The sequence below is a fragment of the Impatiens glandulifera genome, chromosome 3 (assembly GCF_907164915.1).
Source record: "Impatiens glandulifera chromosome 3, dImpGla2.1, whole genome shotgun sequence".
Classification (NCBI taxonomy): domain Eukaryota; kingdom Viridiplantae; phylum Streptophyta; class Magnoliopsida; order Ericales; family Balsaminaceae; genus Impatiens; species Impatiens glandulifera.
This window is the reverse complement of record NC_061864.1, coordinates 7,368,277-7,388,826: the sequence shown is the minus strand read 5'-3', so window position 1 is coordinate 7,388,826 and position 20,550 is coordinate 7,368,277. Positions and strand designations below refer to the sequence as shown.

General features: G+C 30.6%; 2 protein-coding genes across 2 annotated transcripts; one reads left to right on the top strand and one right to left on the bottom strand.

The window, feature by feature from the left end:
- Positions 1 to 4,353: 4,353 nt before the first annotated feature.
- Positions 4,354 to 8,043, bottom strand: LOC124931913 (eukaryotic translation initiation factor 3 subunit F-like). Its single transcript, XM_047472495.1, has 6 exons — positions 7,780 to 8,043; positions 6,778 to 6,857; positions 5,549 to 5,778; positions 5,330 to 5,451; positions 5,082 to 5,195; positions 4,354 to 4,617 (listed from the first exon to the last, which is right to left on the bottom strand). Exons 1-6 carry the CDS (start codon positions 8,002 to 8,004, stop codon positions 4,528 to 4,530), a joined length of 861 nt encoding a protein of 286 aa, XP_047328451.1. The 5' UTR covers positions 8,005 to 8,043; the 3' UTR covers positions 4,354 to 4,527.
- An 8,644-nt stretch (positions 8,044 to 16,687) lies between these two features.
- On the top strand, positions 16,688 to 20,476 carry LOC124932662 (glycosylinositol phosphorylceramide mannosyl transferase 1). The gene is made up of 5 exons (XM_047473325.1): positions 16,688 to 17,089; positions 18,359 to 18,755; positions 19,522 to 19,685; positions 19,771 to 19,841; positions 19,915 to 20,476. Exons 1-5 carry the CDS (start codon positions 16,893 to 16,895, stop codon positions 20,073 to 20,075), a joined length of 990 nt encoding a protein of 329 aa, XP_047329281.1. The 5' UTR covers positions 16,688 to 16,892; the 3' UTR covers positions 20,076 to 20,476.
- The last annotated feature ends 74 nt before the right edge of the window (positions 20,477 to 20,550 follow it).

The following is a 20,550-nucleotide window of genomic DNA, read 5'->3' as shown; positions in this document are numbered from 1 at the left end:
ATTTTATTTTTTTGTAGGATACAAACAAATGTACAATTTTTGAGCATTAGTCGTTAACAAAACATTGATAGTTTTAATTTGGGCATTACTACAATTTGTTCACTAAGATGTTTTCATATGATTTTTGTTGGGAGAAACTTTGAGAAAATTTCATCCAAGATCTCGTTTTTTAATGAAAAACTATTCACGATAATTTTTTTACGAATGATATGTGAATGCAAAAATGTTATATTATGATAAATCGTATTTGTTACAAGAATGTTGAATCGACAACTCACTACATATTTGAGTTATCATTCAATTATTTTATTATTGATTATCTGGTAAGAGAAAAATCGTATAACATCAGTGATCGTAATCGTCTTATGCGTATTATTAATAATGTAATTATTATTACGTTTATCCAGATTAATTCTAAAAAATCTAAAGAGTTAGCCAAAGCGTACTTTATTATTTCTATTTTACTATGGAAATGACTTACATTTATTGTCACGGTGAATTTATCCTTCTTATTCGTCTTACTAGGCAAAAATTAATGCCTCTTAACGACGAGAAAAACTGTTTGTTAATGTTTGGATTGAAGACTTTCGATAAAATTATCTTCAACCACAGTTATTTACCGTCATTCATTTTTTATTTTTAAATATACCCAATAATATGTATTTTACAATTTAATATATATTCAACCTTTAAATAAAATTAACACGTATATTTATGTATACACAATAATCTTATAAAATAAAATAAAAAATATCTCATAATCGATCAAAGTATTCAATAAAGTCATATATAGTATATAAATAAATATAATAGATGTGAGTGCCAGACAGACAGAGAGAACTTTGATCCATTTAATTAATTAATTAATTAACTAATGTATAAAATTGTGCCTAGTTCTTGGCGCAAGCAAATAGAGAGAAGACATACACAAAAGGCTGCCACTGTTCAACGTTTCGGTCGGCGAGCGGACAAAGAAGTTCTTAAGTTTCCCTACTTTATTTTCTTTTTACTTTAACCATAAAAACCCTAATTATTAATTAAAAATATCCACTTTCCTCCACAAGAATTTTGTGTTAATTAAAATCATCAGCTTAGAAAGAAGATAGTTGCATCTAAATATACAACTATATATATAATTACAATATTAACATCCCACATTAAATTATATATGTATATATAGCTAGGGTTTTATAATTTAGTTTTTAATTTGGGGTGCTTAGTTAATTGATTAAGATTATATACAATAGATAAGTGCTGACATAGAAGGATGGTGGGTGTGAAAGTCAAAGTTCACATTGTCGGATCTGCATTGGACGGTTGTGATCAAAAGTTCACTGACATGCATATATATATATATAGTTGACGATATCAGTCAATAAAAAACTTTATTGGGATTTCTATGCTCTCTTTTTTAAGGTGGGAGGATGGATATATATGTCTTGACAGCAACTAAAGGACACCAAAAACAAAATTACTAAACCCCCTCCAATTTTAGATTAATTAATTAATTAGTTCAAAACATTAATTAGCTGATCATAAATTAATATTAATGGCGCCTACCTAGTTAGTAATTAATTAATGCTTGAAAAATAATATTCTACATCAATCTCATTAATTTGGTAATTTGTTAATTGAGTGTATATATCTATGAAAAATGATTATATCACTTTTTATGGGCGCCTGATTATTTTCAGGGTGATTAAAATTTTATTCACATTAATTTAGTGGAAAAAAAAAAGATAAGATATTTATCTATTAGATAAGACCTTTAATATTTAACTATTTTGATTAAATTCTATTCATTTGCATTGGATTTTTGACTAAGTTTCCGGTTTCATTCTCCTTTAGAACACTTAAATTAAGTTGAGGAGGTCATAGTTATAAAAAAAAAAATTATGAATATATAAAATGAATATTATAAAGGAATTGAAAGGGAAGGTGGACCAAGAAAGAAAAAAAAAGGCTTAATTTTGATAAGTCACATTCATGACCTGATTGTCTTTGGCCAATAAATGTGTCCTTTAAACTCATGCATGCAACCATGCTTTTTTCTTTTCTCTTTTTTATATCATAGTTTGGTTAGAAATTAGGGTATACTACGTAGTACTGCTGCTACCTAGGCATATATATACAGCTAGCAAGCAAGCAAGCATGCATGCATGCAATTGCATACATGCTTTGTTTCTCTCTCTCTCTCTCTACCTTTGATAGCTTTTTATTTCCCTCTTTTATGGGAAATTAAGCAAGCATGCATGCAAATGGGTTTTTGATTCCTAGGTGACTGCCGAATGCCTGCAAAATATTATTTATATTAAAGAATAAGCTTTATTGGATCTTATGACTTGTCCATTTATATATCTTCAACCTTTTACCTATCTCGAGGAGCTAGTCCAAGTTTCTTGCTTTTCTCTCTTTATATATATGGATTGGGTTTTTTTTATTAATATATATATATATATATATTCATAGATTGGTTCTTATTTTAAAAAAGTAATACATTTTTTCATTAATTAATCTATGTTCTTGTGAAGATTACAAAATACAAACATGTCAAAAACTCAAGGGTAAATTTGATTTCTACGACAAACTCTTTCAATAAAAACGGAGTGTCATATGTGTGTGAGTGTCATGTTAATTTTCCTTAATTAAAAAAAATTAATTTTAATGTGATCTGTTAAAATTAAACCTAATGAAACTAAAAAAATGAAACAATTAGTAATTACAATATTTGAGGCTTCAGTTAAGGGTATCTGTTTAGGAGTTAATAATTAATTAGAGTATTATGATAATTAATCTCAATTATCAGTACTGCAGTCAATGATTAATTCATGAGTCTATAGATGTTTCAATTTATTTTTCTTGAATTGAAAAAGTGTTAATCAAATGATACTATTTTTGTGATTTAATTATGAGATAAAAAAAAAAAACTTTTTAACTTTTATAAACATTAATGTGAAAATATGGTCCGGAAAAGCAGGCAATAAATTAGGCAGATAATAATCCACTTTGTTTGTCCATGTTAATATTATTAATCTGCAGGTTCCACTGATAATCTGTAACCCATAATGGCATATGCAATAACATTATATGGGTTTGATATATATGTTGAATTGGGACAAATATAAATGAATAATTAGTTTGCAATTACTCATGTCATGTAAGTGGCTTTATAAATTATTCAGTTCCTTGGTATTGTTGATTTTATAGACAGGATATTTTTATATAATAAAATAAATTGGTAAAATATCTCACATATATGTATATTTATTTTAATTTATTTTTTACCCTTAATTTCAACAAAATATATGTTATATAAATAGCAATTAAGAAGAAATTAGATTCTATATTATAAGATAAAGAAGAAGGCTAGTTGTGAAGTATGTTTATGATTATGAGAGACTGACTGGATTGATCATTAAATAGCCAATGAAGTCAAAAATTGAAAAGAATTGGCTCCCCTACCTATTACCATCTTGACTATTTTAGTTTGAAATGAACCGAAAACTAATTAACAAAAATTCAAAAACAACATGATACAGAATTATTACGAATTCGATTCTCACGGATTTTGGTTCTCATGTCAGTTACCTTTGGTTCATTATTGAACTTTTGAGTTGTGTTTATAATGAATTAGTTTTTTTTAAGTGTAAGAAAAAATTTATTAGATTTATTTGGAAAATTAGAAGTATTTTATTTGGTGGTGGTGTTGGTCGGCCCCAGAGAAAGGTTTTGAATTTGATTGTACTATAGTGGTTTGGTTGTTCTCTAGATGACAAAAAGTGATCAACGGTCCATTTGTGTTGTTCTTGCTGCTCTAGCTTACCCTATTATATATATATATATAGGTGTTGCTGTTTAATATATATATATATATATATAATATATTAAATCTCCAATTCCCAACAATAAGGTAAAAGAGTCATATATATATATGATATATATGTTTATGTCGTGTCGGATGATCATCCCTTCTCCTCGGTTTTCTTAATTAAACCCACCACCACCAAACTGCACGCATCTTTAGACTGTGACAAACCAACCAAATTTATATTATTAAATCAACTTATATCATTTCCTATACACTTTTTCTTTTTCTATTTACAAGAACATCAATTTATTTTATTTAATAAAAAATAATAATAACATAAAGACCAACTATATTGGATTTTTATGAACTGGCAGACTAATTGAATACTAATTTTTAAAATCTTTCACTCTTTCATACAAATAACACAATTATAAAATGAACTTAATAACTTAATATCATTTATTATTATTATTTAAAAAAATAGTTAGTCACCTCAGCTATCACCTCCCTTCAACTTAATGTCTTTTAAGTGGGACTTTGATCAATTAAAAAATTGAATATCATTTATATAATAAATATATATTACCAAAATAAAAGTAAACAAACTAAAAATTGCTCTCAAGTAACACAACCACAATTGCAGAATTAACAGTGGAGGCCAAAATTGCAGAAGCTAGGAAACAAATTGAAAAACATAGCAACAACAAACAGCTAGCCCGTCACAAAGCATGAACCGCAGTATTCAACTTCTCCGCCAAACTCAGTTGAGTCCTCATGATGCTCGACAAATACAGAACCAGCAAATTGTCCTGCAAAATGGTGGTTTCGAATTAGCCTTGGAATCTTTTCCAATAGATATAACATAGCTAGGAGCCACACATAGCCACCAAACAATATAATTTTCTTAGTCACTTTTAAGGAAAATGAGATCAATCTTATATCATAGCATCACAAGCTTATCGCATTTAATATAAATGATTAACTGCTTGTTTAAATTAAGTTAATTTAATCATTGTTATTTAGATTAAGCTAATATATGTAGCCTGATTCGGTCAGATATGAATGCCTTAACTTGCTAATATAGTAAAAATGTACAAAAGAAAACAAGGTCCCGCTCGTTTGAACAAACCAACTTACATGTCAAGTACTTCAAATTTAGGTATTTTCATTTGGTCTTTTATTCGGCATTCATTTTTCACACTTAAAATTCAATATTTTCATTATTCATCACTTAATTTTTCAGTTTTCAGAAGAAATTAAGCTATTATCTTACCTGCAAACTGTCATTTACAAGCTTATCAAAAGCTTGAGATGGAACTTTGGGAATGGAAGCAACCGTTTTGGATATAAATCTTCCTATGTCATTATCTGCCATAACTCTTCCTTCCTGAGTAGAAGAAGAAGATAATCTCAATTAATTCTCAATTAATGTCTATATATAGTCTGAAAGTGAACCAAAAAGTTTTTATTTAATTTTTTATTATTAAGGAATTAGAAAAGCTAGCGAGGTCTTCTTCTCACCGTCACATCATCAACGTATCTGTAGACATCTTCTATAAGTGCAAGCAAGTGTTCCATTGATGCTTCCATTCCCTCCAAATCATTGGGCAGTTTGTCCGCCATTGTGCTCTTGAGGACATCATCTATAAATTAATAATCACAAAACTTATTAATATTTACATCAAGGATCAAATAAGTGAAATTTATCCCGAGTGTTGTTTTCGAAGAGAGTGCACATACAGCTAACCCTCTCAGCTTCAACCATGCATAAATCCAATGGGATTTCTTGAAACTGTGCAGCAAGTTGATGATCTCCCAGAGATAAGTTAACTGAAACAAAACCTTTTATGCTAGCCTCTCCATTCTTAAATCCAGTATCAACAGTAAGATGGATTGGATTTGAAATCTCCCTGGAGTAAAAATCATGGATCAATGCACTACCTCCTGTAACACCAAAACCAGTTGAAAACCTGCACAATGGAAAAGAACATACAATGAACCGTTTGTTGATTTATGCATAGTATGTATCATGGTATTCTAGTAATGTATATTTTTTAAACATTCATAAGCCAAATGAATGGAGGTTTATATAAAATAACACAAATAAAGTGTCAATTACGGGTGCATAAACTGAAATTAAATGATAAATGTTTAAAATTTTAAGTGTCAAAGTGTCTAAAAATAAATTTTGTATAAACCAAATGAAAACATCTGACTTTTAAGTACTTAAATATGTAAATTGATTTCATAAAATGAGGAACTAATGTTGAGAAAGTCATTAAAGACCATTTTACCCTTATAGTGACGTAGTTTGATTAATTTTCAGGGGTTAGAGTAATCTTTGGATGCTCTTACTATATTTACCGAGTTAAGTCATACATATCTTATTGAATTAAGCACGATATTTTAGCTTATTTCTTGACTTAATTTGAGCTTAACTTAAATAATTAAGTGGTTTTAAATAAAAGTACACAAATGAACTTAATTCTAATAAACACTTAATCATTTAGATTAAGTGATAAGCTGTGTTATCAAACACCGCCCAAGTCCTAATCGTCTTGGCTAAAAATCTGAAAAAGTATGGTACTTTCCTTAATCATTTATAAGATTTTCTTCAAAGATTTTTTTTTTGAGAAAACGATTTAGTGTCATTTCATTAAAATTATCTTTTTACATGAACCCAAAAACTACCAGTTATTAGAAATAATCGATCTGAATATTTTGTATGTCTACATGATTTAATGTCTAACTGAAAAACAGAAAAAGTAAAAGCAACTATATATCAAAGAGTGAGGGACTATTTGTTCCTCTGAATGGCATCTTCGTGATAATCTTTAAATGACAGGAAAAAAAAATAGGAATCATAGAAAATACAACTATGAAAAAAGAGGATAGAGAAATATGATGTTCTTATAACCCTAACACGGTAAAAAAAATTGAATATACCAAGGAGTTTTAGAAGTAGTTACCATCCAACAATGACTTCCTTTGGATTAACCTTCTGGTGGGATGACAACATGTTATGATGGTAATCTATATCCAATGCAACCTACAACAACATGAAAGAAAAACAATAAGATAAGACCAATCAAATTCCTTCAAATGCCAATTCAAGTTTTCTACAACCATTCATTTATAACATGCCTATAACTTTTTGAAAGGATATAACATGCCAATAACTATATCATGTTTTACAGAAATGGTCCCTAGTAGCTATAACAAAGAATCAATTGAATATGATTGAATTCGTCAAAACACTTCAATTTGCAACCCCACTTCTCGTTCAACATCAATTCTTATAGCAAGAGCCTAACGTATTAGAAGGGGAAAAAAGGTCCAAAGAAGCAACTAGGCTTTCAGAAGATTTATGTGTTTGTTTACACAAAATCAGTTTCTAATTCTGCTTCAAAAAGAAATCTCTTTATCTCTCTTCTATCAATCCAATCTCAAAAACATTGAATGAGTAAATATGGCAATCAAACATAAAATTGTCTACAATAGATCAAAGGAGACTCCAGCAATGGGATTTCAACTTGTAACTCCAAGAACTGCAGATTATAACAAGTGTGTTCTCTATGTCAACTTATCAACTGGTACTCCAAATCTATTTCCAACACTGTACCGATTTAACATATCACACTACCATTTTCAATAGATCATAAATTTTGAAAATACAACACTGTGATTCATGTTATCTAGGAACACAGTCTAGTCTAGGTCATCATGGTTAAGAGCTTCTAAATCTGCAAGCTAACCATAAACATCCTCTCCCATGTTATCTCTGTGTCAGTATTTCACACCTCAACGATATAAGAATAATTATCTGACAGTTAAAGTCAGACCGGCAAAGAAGGAATTTTTGGTTTCCAACTTCTGAAACTCAATGAAGCTGCTGCAACATGTATGTGAATAACTGATACTCTGTCAATGAATAGGATGATATAGAGAAAGAGCAGGTGATAAATTGGAACCTGGTCGGAGGATTCGTTGTGAGGAACAGCATAAGAATTTCGAATGTCAATGGTTCCATCAGGCAAGACGGATCCAAGGAGAGTTCCGATGACTCGCTCGGACTGGTCAGGACGGCGGACATAACAATCGCATATGGTGAAGATAACGAGAGGCTGAACCTTCGCTGAAACGCTAGTAGCAAAATTAGGAAGCTGCAATATTGTCTGATGATTGCTCGACGCCATTCCCTACTCTTGTCAACTCGATTCTCCTTAAACAAGTCGAAAGCTTAAAGAAAAGCGGGGTTATTAACTAGGGTTTTGGAGATAAAAGGTGATTCGGTTTAGTCAGTTAATTAATTTAAATTAATCTTTCTTCTTTTTCTAAGAATAATCATCAGAATATAAAAAATTAATAAATGGATCCTTAATTGTTTTTAGGCTCAAATGAAAGGATTTATTTAGTTTCGAACTTTAAATTAAACTATTCAGAACTCGAAATATCAAATATTTTGTAATATTTAAAGTTTTTTCACCAACAGAAATATTAAATTATATTGAATTTTTTAAAAAAATATATAAAATAATATTATATTTTTATCATAAAAAAATAATAATAATTAAATTTCATGCTAGGTTTGACTTTTGAGCCCATCCGAACCCTATATAAATTTATAATATCCAACCCTACATAAATTTTGTCACATGCTTATGAGTTATGACTTAGGAAGATTCAAATAATAACTTTGTATTCTTTTTTTTATTATAAAAAGCTAACCCAATTCTTACATTTCATGCACCGTTTTTTTAAAGATTATTAGTTTTTGGTACAAGTATAAAATGGTCAATTGCATTGGATTTAAGTTATTAACTATCCACAACTATATAATTAGTATATTTTTATTATATATAAATTTTTATTTTTAAGAATTAGGTTAATACTATATAAATATATATGATATAGTTATAAAATCCATTAATGAGATGATTAAACAATAGTAATGATTATTATGTCATTATCTTTTATTTAAAAAGCTGCTAAAAAGTAATTAATTATGACCTCCCCTTGATTCAAAATTTGATAATTAATCATAGACGGGCTGTTTCAGAATAAAGGGACGGGAAGGAGGTTTAGATGGGATGGGGACATTGACTGTAGTTTTAAAAATGAAGTCAAGATTATTAGATTTATAAAATAAATAATTATAGAAGGTAAAAATAATAACTAACGGTTTAAATTAGTTAGTTTGGTTAATTAGTTAGTATTCAATTCCTATATAAGGGAGATATGTAATTGTTTGAATAATAACTTTTAATATACAATTTCAGTTTACACTTCTTCTTCAAGATTTTAACATGGTATCAGAGGACCAAGGTTAAGGATCTTGGTGGATTTTCGCTACCTCTACTAGTGGCAGGAATAGCCATTAGTGGAGGGCTTTATTCTATTATTATTGTTGAAGAAGATATTCAGAATCCGATAGGAGATGCACGAAAACTGTTCGATGAAATGACTAAAAGGAGAAGAAAAGAAGAAGATATGAAGAAAACGATGGTAGAAAATCAAGATCATTTGCTAACTCAAAAACTTCATAATCTTGAAAAGGATTGGGAGGCGTTTAAGCGATCATCAAACTCGCGATCACGAACCCATCGTGAATCTGTCTCAATTGAAAACGATTTATATCGTCTTCTTGATAACTCACCGAGAAACCTAATGTCTTCTCTACAACAGATCAGACGGCGATCTCCTAATTTGGTTGCAATTGAGAGTGGAGGAAGATTTATGGGTCGGAGGCTTTTCGATTCAAGAGAAAACAGTGATGATGATGATCAAGAACTGGAAGTGAAATCGTCAGTTTCGTCTCGTTAGGATGAGAATAATAATACTGGGTTTCTGTCTTCTGTTCCTTGTTGTTGCAACCATTGTTGTTGTTCTTCTTGTTCTTCATCGGTAAAAGGAGGGGAGAAGATGGCGCCGGAATTGGTGGTGGTCGGAGTAATGGAAACGGCGGCGGGTGGATGTTTTTGATGGGTTGGTTTGCAATTGATTTGATGGGCTTATTTTGGGATTAATATCAATGAGATGTAATGCTGGTCGGACGATGATGATTCAGGATGATCAGGTTTTTCTTTCTCCGACTTGAGATCTAGATTTAGGGTTAGACAGTGATTATCAAACTGTGTAAGACCAACTCTCTATGCACAAGTACGATTTTGGAAAATTCTATCCATGTACAGATGAAGGTTATAATATCAATATTCTATGGGAAAGTGGTAATACTTTTCCTTGTGAAGATGCAGACTACATAGCAGCTTTTGGTGATCCTCTCGGTGGATGTATGGATATTCTGTCTTGATGAAGAATGTACAGCTGCTGGTTGTAGCGTTAGTATATAAGTATCTCCTTTAAAGGTGAAAACTGTGTTAAGGAGAAATAAAGAATTGAAGCTCAAAAATATTTGATGGAGAGGTGATGGTTGACTGATCCATCCAAGAGGAAGTTTTACTGGATCACTAAAAATGAAAGAAGGCTAAATTGGCTTCTATGAAAAAAATATTTGTGGAGGCAAAGACGGTTTTGTCGAATCAAAATGAGATTTTGAAGGTCTTGAAGCCGTGGAAAAAGATTCCCTTGCAATTACCAAAAGAAATGGGTTTGTCGACATGATTCGTCAATACCAAGAAGATTGCTAAATTAGTTTTCTTTGAAAAATAAACGAAAGCTGCAAAGGTTGAAAACTGGTGACTAATGAAGAAAAGACAATTCATAATGATTGTTGTGGATTGGACTAACGAAGATTGAGCTATCTATTTCGGGTAGTTCGAAAAGAAAAAAAAAATAGAGCTTGCTGAATTGGGCTTGCTCGGCTGTCTATGTTGGGTAGCTGAAAAAAATGGAGCTTTCTGAATTGGGTTTGCTCGGCTGTCTAAATTGGATAGCTAAAAAAATGGAAGTTTGCTGAATTGAGCTAGCTGAAGACGATGGTTGCATGATCGTAGCTTGATGTTTCATCGACTTGTTTTTGTCAAGGTGAAACTTTGTTTTTACTACGTTTCTCTTTGAGGGGAGGATGTAAAAATAATAAATAACGGTTTATTAAACTGTTAATTAGTTAATAACCGATTAGTTAGTTTGGTTAATTAGTTAGTATTGAACTCCTATATAAGGGAGATATGTAATTGTTTGAATAATAACTTTCAATATACAATTTCAGTTTACACTTCTTCTTCAAGATTTTAACATAGAAACATTGAACAAATGTTATATAATAACAATTTATTGAATCTTTTTTTTCAATTAATAGAGAATGGGGGGTTAGGCAGGCAGGCAGTCTGTAGGCAAAACTGGGGAAAGATATTTTCAGGACAATTGTAAGGGGAAAAGGATGAGGTTCATATGGGGTGGTTTAGTGTTTTATTTTAAAGTTTTAAAGTTAATGCTAGTTTGAGTGTACAAGGTAAAACAAAGAAAAATAGATAAATAGTTATCTGCTAAAATGTAAATTTCGATCAAAAGTTCGTTTCATTTTTATGAATTTTAAACAATAAACACAGATTTCCGATTAGATCTCTAATATTGTTATTATATGTTTTAACATGGGTGGTTATAAAACAACTCTTGAATATTTTAACACAACACCCCTTAACGTAAAATATTATGTAATTTCTATCGCATCCAATACGATTCATCAAATCATTTATGGAATATGTATTAATTTATTGTGAAAGTTAATGTTTTTGAAGTTCCAAGCCGACAAAATCACCAATTTCACGTTCATTATGCTCCACGACATATCTTATAACAATCATCACACATACGACATATCTTATAACAATCATCGCACATACAACATATATCTTATAACAATCATTACACATACAAGCAATCAAGAAGAATTGTGTGATGTTTTTTCAGTCACCTCACACAAATCACAAAGGCTCATTGTAGTGATTATTAGCATCACTCAATAAACACACCAACTAAAGAATCACCCCCATTAATTGAACAAAAATCACAAATTCAAGTTTTTTTTATTGAACGTAATTTATTGGAGAATTTTGTATTAATGACATGTTGAAAATGAAAGATATTAGGGCTTGTAGGTCTATTGTCTGATCATAGGGTGATGCAATTTATGTTTTATAGTGAAATGTTCTTAATCTCCAATGTGGAGAAATGTGACAAAAAAAATTGAGTATTGTTGACTCTAATTTCTATCATTATTTGATGGGCAATTTAATTTGAATGAGCTTATGATATTGTAGGACATATCATGACTTGCTAGGCTCAAAATTTTATCTTTTGACTATTTTGGTTGTGTTTTATATTTCTTAACCACTAAGTGCTCTCAAATATCATTGATTTTATCAATTTATTAGCATAAAACATTTAAACCAAATTCTTACACATGAATAATTTAACTATACACATAAAAAATAATCAACAAGTATACAACAAATTTTTTAATGAATAAAAATAATATGTAAAGAGAATAGGCATACATATATCAAGGCCGGATAAATGATTTGGATAGAAAATTTGGGAGAGGGATTTACGTGTTGCAATCTGATTCGCTGAAAAATTAACAATTTTTTTCTATTCTCACATTTTTTCAAGTGATGTGGTGACACATCGGAGTTCCATCATCATTCACTCTCCCAAATTCACTTTCCTTATCACTCCTCATATGTTAGGGATCAAGTGGACTTACAATTTTCTTTTATTTTATTCAAGTTTGCCGCAATTTTTTTTAAAGTTCACCTAACTGTAATTTCTGAATCGTCGATAAATGCTTCCACGATTTCATAGGATATAAATTTAATAATAATTGTTATAGTCAAACCAATTACTAATGACAAAATCATACTCAAACTAATAACAGAATATGATAAAAATAATTAATTTTGATTATATTTTCATCAGAAAATATGTAATTAGTCCTGGATCAGTTAACTAATTAACTATCAATAAGAATTCCAATATGCACTAAATTAATTTATAACAAAACTAAAATAATCTAAATTCATTTTAAGTTCCAATAAAATCAATAATATAAAAATACAATAATTGATATCCATGATCTTTGAAATTGAATTTTGTTCATGGTCACAATCAATGACTTAATTTTCTTTTTCTTTTTCACTGTCTTTTTTTTTTCTTTTATGAAAGATTTTTCATTTCCGTCCAATAACTTAGAATTTTCTTTGGAGTTGTTACAATAGCTCATTGAAGATTTTTCTCTCATCTCTACTTTTCTTATTCAAAATTTCAAACTGCATCTTTTAGTCTTATAAATGACTTGATTTATTTAAAATTTAAAATTCGAAAATTAAAATAATTTGTAAAATCATAACATTTTATAATTATAATTTTAAAATCTAAGAATTTAACTAATTTAAGAATTATCTAAAATCAGAATAGATAATCATCCTGCAATAGATATTTATTAATGGTTAACAGAAGGTATAATGTTAGTTTGATTCAGGATTTATCAGAGAGATTATATTAACTTAAATATAATTAAAAAAAATATTATTATATGTAAATGTTATAAAAATAATAACAATATGATGTCAATGATATAATGGTTACTAAGATATTCTCTGTATATACCTTGCCTAAATTATTTGAATTTCTTTATTTGTATTGATGTCTAATAAAGACAATTTTTACATTGTTGACTTACATATTATTGTTATTTTCATATATTTAGGCATGAATTTAATTAAGAAACTGGAAGGCACATCAAATTATTATTATTATTTTTGGCTGGTCTTTTGATCTAATTATGAAAACTTCAGAAAAGGAATGAAGCTTAATTAATTTTTTATTTTGATTGAGTTTAAAAAAATTAATTTATCACATTAATATTATTATTCGAAAAAATAAATAAATAAATTTATTAATTTTTATAAAAATATATTTTAATTTTATATAAAGAAAACATTTTTTTATTAAATCTTAAAAAAGCTAAAAATCAAACAAGCTGTCCATAAGATCTGGTTTATATATTAATCATTGCTTGCTATAAATATACATATTATTAATTGTTAATCAGTTGTCATGAAATACGTCATCTTGTGCGACTTATGTTATATTTCTTCTCTGCTTCAATTGGAATACTAATATAATAATAATAATAATAGTTTTCTTTTTTTTACCTTTGAATTATTAACATTATTGATTTTATCTCATACTTTAAAAACTAAGGGTGTGTTTGATGATGGAGAATTGGAATTGGAATTGGAATTGGAATTCTAATTCCAATTCCATGAGAATTGGCATTGAATTACAATTCAATTCCTATGTTTGAAAAAATGATAGAATTGTAATTCAATTCCAATTCCTATGTTTGGGAAAATGATAGAATTGTAATTCAATTCTAATTCCAATGTTTGTAAAATAAAATATCGGTTCAAAATGTTAACTTTTAAAATATGTTTTGACGTTTTGGCATGTTTAATACGTTTTTGACATTTTTTCACATTTTCACACGTTTTTCACGTTTTTCACACGTTTTAACACGTTTTTCATATCTTCACACATTTTTTACGTTTTTCACACGTTTTAACACGTTTTTCACGTTTTTCACACGTTTTTCACGTTTTTCACGTTTTCCACATGTTTTTCACGTTTTCACACGTTTTTTACACGTTTTCACACGTTTTCACGTTTTTTACACGTTTTAATACATTTTCACGTTTTAATACGTTTTCACGTTTTTCACACATTACAACACGTTTTTCACATTTTTCACACGTTTTTCACGTTTTCACACATTATTCACACGTTTCTCACGTTTTCACGTTTTTCACACTTTTTAACACGTTTTTCACGTTTTACACGTTTTCACGTTTTTCACGATTTTCACGTTTTTCACACGTTTTAACACATTTTTCACGTTTTAACACGTTTTCACACATTTTTCACGTTTTTCACACGTTTTTCACGTTTTTCACGTTTTCACACGTTTTTCACGTTTTTTAAACGTTTTTCACATGTTTTCACGTTTTTCACACGTTTTTCACGTTTTCACACGTTTTTTTACATGTTTTCACATGTTTTCACGTTTTTTACACGTTTTAATACGTTTTCACGTTTTTCACACATTACAACACGTTTTTCACACGTTTTTCACGTTTTCACGTTTTCACACGTTTTAACACATTTTACACGTTTTAACACATTTTACACGTTTTTCACGTTTTTCACATTTTTCACACGTTTTTCACGTCTTCAAACGTTTTCACGTTTTCTACACGTTTTAACACGTTTTTCACACGTTTTCACACGTTTTTCACGTTTTCACGCTTTTCACACGTTTTAACACGTTTTTCACGTTTTCACGTTTTTCACGTGTTAAACGTGTTAAAACGTGTTAAATGTGTTAAAAATGTGTCAAACGTGTCAAAAACGTAAAAAACATGTGAAATGTGTCAACGTGTTAAAAACGTGTTAAAAACATGAAAACGTGTCAAAAACATGTGAAAAATGTGTTAAACATGCCAAAACGTGAAAAACGTGTTAAACGTGTCAAAAATGTGGTAAACGTGTCAAAAACGTAAAAAAAGTGTTAAATGAGTTAAAAACGTGAAAACATGTTAAACGTGTCAAAAACGTAAAAAAATGTGTTAAATGTGTCAAAAACGTAAAAACGTGTTAAACGTGTTAAACGTGTCAAAAACGTGTTAAACATGTGAAAAACTTATTAAACGTGCCAAAACGTGTCAAAAATGTGGTAAACGTGTCAAAAACGTAAAAAAATGTGTTAAACGTGTCAAAAACGTGAAAACGTGTTAAACGTGTCAAAAACGTGTTAAATATGTGAAAAACTTGTTAAACGTGCCAAAACGTGAAAAATGTGTAAAACGTGTCAAAATTGTGGTAAACGTGTCAAAAACGTAAAAAAACGTGTTAAATGTGTCAAAAACGTGAAAACGCGTTAAACATGTCAAAAACGTAAAAAAACGTGTTACATGTGTCAAAAACGTGTTAAACGCGTTAAAAACGTGTTAAATATGTGAAAAACTTGTTAAACGTGCCAAAACGTGCAAAATGTGCCAAAACATAAAAACGTGTCAAACGTGTCAAAAACGTGTTAAACGTGTTAAAAACGTGAAAATCATGTTAAACGTGTCAAAAACGTGTTAAACATGTCAAAGACGTGAAAAACGTGTTAAATGTGTCAAAAACGTGTTAAACATGTCAAGGATGTGAAAAACGTGTTAAATGTGTCAAAACGTGACAAAAATGTGTTAAACGTGCCAAAAACGTGTTAAACGTGTTAAAAACGTGAAAATCATGTTAAACGTGTCAAAAACATGTTAGACGTGTCAAGAACGTGAAAAACGTGTTAAATATGTCAAAAACGTGTTAAACGTGCCAAAAACGTATTAAACGTGCCAAAAACGTGTTAAACGTGCCAAAATATGAAAATATGTTAAACGTGTAAAAAACGTGTTAAAAACGTGTAAAACGTGTTTAATGTGTGAAAAACGTGTTAAACATGTCAAAAACATGAATAACGTGTTAATTTGGAATTACAATTCCGACCTAAAAAGATAGGAATTGAGAACTATCAAATTACACTATATTGAATTTCATTGGAATTCTAATTCCAATTCCAATTCTTAATATTAAAGTGTCTAACAAACATAAGAATTAGAATTGGACCCTCCAATTCCAATTCCAATGCCAATTCCAGGGCTATCAAACACACCCTAAATGATTTTGTCTCCTTGACAGCGTATATAGATCTGGCAACATAGAATAATTTCCAAAGTTAGAGGGATGAAAGAAACAAAAGGAGTAGTTTAAGGGTCAAATTAAAATAAAAATGAAGTTGAGGAGCAAAATAGTGACTTTGTTTATGACTTGTAGATATAAAAAACAATTTCTCTCTCTCTTCCTTCATTGTGGCTAAAATGCACGGATTCGGGGCTTATTGATGATGAGACCATTAATGAATTATTATATTTCAAATGAAGCTTCCTGTTACCGGCGTATGATAAGCCAGCCAACAAGCCAGAGTGTACTCGGTCGATCGAGAGCCTCTTAAAGGCGGCTCCGGTGGCCGCCGATCGTCACTCAATCACTCCTCCAATCGGCCGGCGAATCACCAACTTACTTAATGAGAACCAGCTTCTTCAGCCGGCGTACGGCACTGAGAGTTCGGCAGGCGGTGATCTCCGCCGTCGGATCCGCCAAGATCAAGCTTGTCCTCTGCGGATGTTTAGCCATCACTCTCATCGTATTCGTTAGCCGAGCTTCGTCCTTCACAGGATGGAACGAACAAGCCGAGTCTCCTAATCTTCTACCCGGTCCAAGGTAGTTTAGTTATTTTGATTTCTAAATTGAGCACTAATAAGTACAGTGATGGCTTTTACTAAGATTAGCGCGGGATTATTTGTTATTATCGTCATTAATAGTTGAATCAACATTGGCCTATTGTATCATTTCTTTCCACATCTGGAATATATTCACTTTCAACACAAAAATAGTCGGAGTTTCTTAATTTTAACTTTCCAATTGATTTTGACTGGAGAAAAAGGTTACCCAAGATAGATGGAAATTGGACTGTAGAAATTCCATTTTTAGATGCTACAATGTTGTTGATCTTATTATCTGTTGCATAGGTTTTTGTTTCGAGCCAACTCCAATTTTCTTTGGAAACACAGCTTCCCGTTTACCTGTGTAGATTATGTTGTAGGGAGATTTATATGATTTTCAGGAGGTTGGTTGGGGAAGGTACATACTTACCACTTCCACTGTGCTTGTATTAGATTCAGCAGCTTTTGCTTTAGACTGGAGATTCTAGGTAATGTTTAAATTGTGGTAAATGGGTTTAAAGAAGACTAGATCAATGCTTCCTACACAAGTGTGTCAATAGGGATTCTTTTCCCAGATAAGAGTTGATCTTTATGTTTTTCTTTCTGTCTAAAAATGTAGGTATTTGAATTCTTTTCCTCTCATTTTGGAATGACAACATTAGCCATTAACCAATTCTTGATAATGTCATTTCTCTGTTTCACTGTCAATGACTACTTAGTTTTATATGCAGATAACTAAGATCAACTCTTGCTACTTATCTTGTCATAGTTCCCATATCTGATATTGTCAACATTGAAGAACGTTTTTACATGTCCATGCTTACATTTGCTCTTGATGTCAATGCTTGTTTTATTAAATGTTTATGTGATTCATATGCTTGTACTGACAAAAGTAAAAACAGTGTTTGTTGAGTCAACTCAGAATAGCCTGTTGACGCTTTCCACTTGTGAGGTGTATGTGGATAATCAATTTGTCATAATGACTTTCACCGAGGCTTATAACTATTCTTTGGTTAGTTCTAATTTTAGATCCCATTCTTCAAATGTCTCATCTTTGATTACCATTTACAATATCTCGGTCATTGGAGTTGTAGCTATATTAGTTTTTTATCAGTGTTTGGACCTTCAGAACTAAGCAAATTATCTCTTTACACTAGTAAAAAAATACTAGAAATGCTTCCATAAGTTAATGTTTTGCAATTTTATGTATTTCATAGTGTGCGCATAAGCTCTTTACACTTATGTTTTCTTTTTATATTTTGAACAGCAAAGGCTATACAATTTTGATGAACACTTGGAAGAGATATGATCTTCTGAAGCAGTCCATTTCTCACTATGCAGAATGCAGTGGGCTTGACTCCATACACATAGTTTGGAGTGAGCCTGATCCTCCATCAGACTCTCTTATCAAATATTTGAACCACATTATACTGTCAAATTCTAGAGGTGGACGCCAAGTCCAATTGAAATTTGACATCAATAAGGTGGATAGTCTGAACAACCGATTCAAAGAAATTAAGGATCTTGAGACGGATGTTGTCTTTTCAATTGATGATGACATTATATTCCCTTGCTCTACTGTTGAATTTGCTTTTACTGTCTGGCGAAGTGCACCAGATGCCATGGTGGGATTTGTGCCTCGTCTACACTGGACTGACAAATCAGTAAGTGTGCATAATTCTTAATGCTGTTAACGATATATGTTTTTCTCTGTCATTTCAATCATCTTTTATTCTGACTGACAAAGTTTCATGCCCTTGTTGGATCAAACAAAATGAGGATAACAACTTTATGTCCTGTCCTAAAGGTTCTGTGGTAGTAGTGCTTCAAATATGGGGTTTTTATATCATTAAATGTTTTGTTTGTGGTAGTATGGCTTACAGTGCTTAGAGTACTACTTCTAAAATGCTTTAATTTATGAATGTCTGAACGTTGGTGCAAGAGTTCTGAATGCCTAATGGCAGAAACACTTAACATGGGGTTTTTAATGTGATATTTGTGATCATTCCAGACCTTTCATTTGTTAACATGTGACCTTTTAAAATATATTTTAGTCATTTAACTTATATATAATCCACTTTTTCGTCAAACAAGGTTTTCTTCCCCAACTAATCTAGTTATTTAAAACCAATAAACACTTACATCAAACAATCTCTATAAGTTGCAAGTTGAGATGTTTTTTTCTTGGCAAACTTGCTTAAAGGATTTGAAATCATCCCTTATAGAGGAATTACAAGTAAAGATGCTCATGGTCTATTCTGTTGTATCTTCTGTAATTCTTATATAGTTTTATTAGTGCTGGACTTGTTTATATCAAGAGAAGAAAAGTGTATGATGGTATCACATGATAGTTATTTGTTTAAGAATCGCTCCTGTTTCTTTCGTTGCTAAAGTTAAAATTGGATTGAAATGAGAAAATACTTTGTGCAGAAACGAAATGCAGAGAATTTCATTTATGGAGGATGGTGGTCCGTTTGGTGGACAGGTACATACAGTATGGTTCTATCAAAGGCAGCCTTTTTCCACAAGAAGTATCTTACCATGTATACAAATGAGATGCCTGCATCCATTAGAGAATTTATAACTAAGAACAGGTATATTTTTTTGCATGATTTGTAGAAATAAGTATTCTATTTTGGTCTCCTTACAATACAAATGTTGTTTAATGTAATTCACCAGAAACTGTGAAGATATCGCCATGTCTTTCCTTGTGGCAAATGCAACCAATGCTCCCCCAATATGGGTGAAAGGTAATTAATGCTCTCCTACATGCATCTCTATTTCAATATTCTGTTTAGTATTTGAATAGGTTTGCCAATACAGGGAAGATATATGAGATTGGTGCAACAGGAATTAGTAGTTTGGGAGGTCATATTGAAAAGAGGTCACACTGTGTTAACAGGTTCGTAGCTGAATATGGGCGAATGCCTTTGACATTAACTTCCATGAAAGCTGTTGACAGCCGGAATGTCTGGTTCTGGTGATTTACCCACACCTAACCGATCACGTTTTTCTTTTTTGGCTTTTCCAGCCAGTCCCATTTCCACTAGTAAGTAAGCTTTTGTATTTCTGGTAATCTGATATAGAAAACTCTACTAGTTTGTTTGTATGGTTATCTCATAATAACCCTCAACCCAGTAATATCCCTTTGATTGACCCCTGTGCTCTGGTGCAATAGTAAGTAAGATGAAACACCATAATTCAGCCAGCCATCCAGCCAACCATGTAGATTTCAGGTGAAGTGGTCATGTTAGTGGTTTCTTATTCTTTTGATTCTTGTTTTGTAGTAGACCATACCATGCATTTGGACAAATGAGTATAATTTTTTACACTGCTGCTAATTTTCATAGTCATTATATATATATATATATATATATATATATATATATATATATATATATATATCTTTATTGAATTTTAGCACAACTATTAGTTCATGGCAATTTTAATAGAAATCGA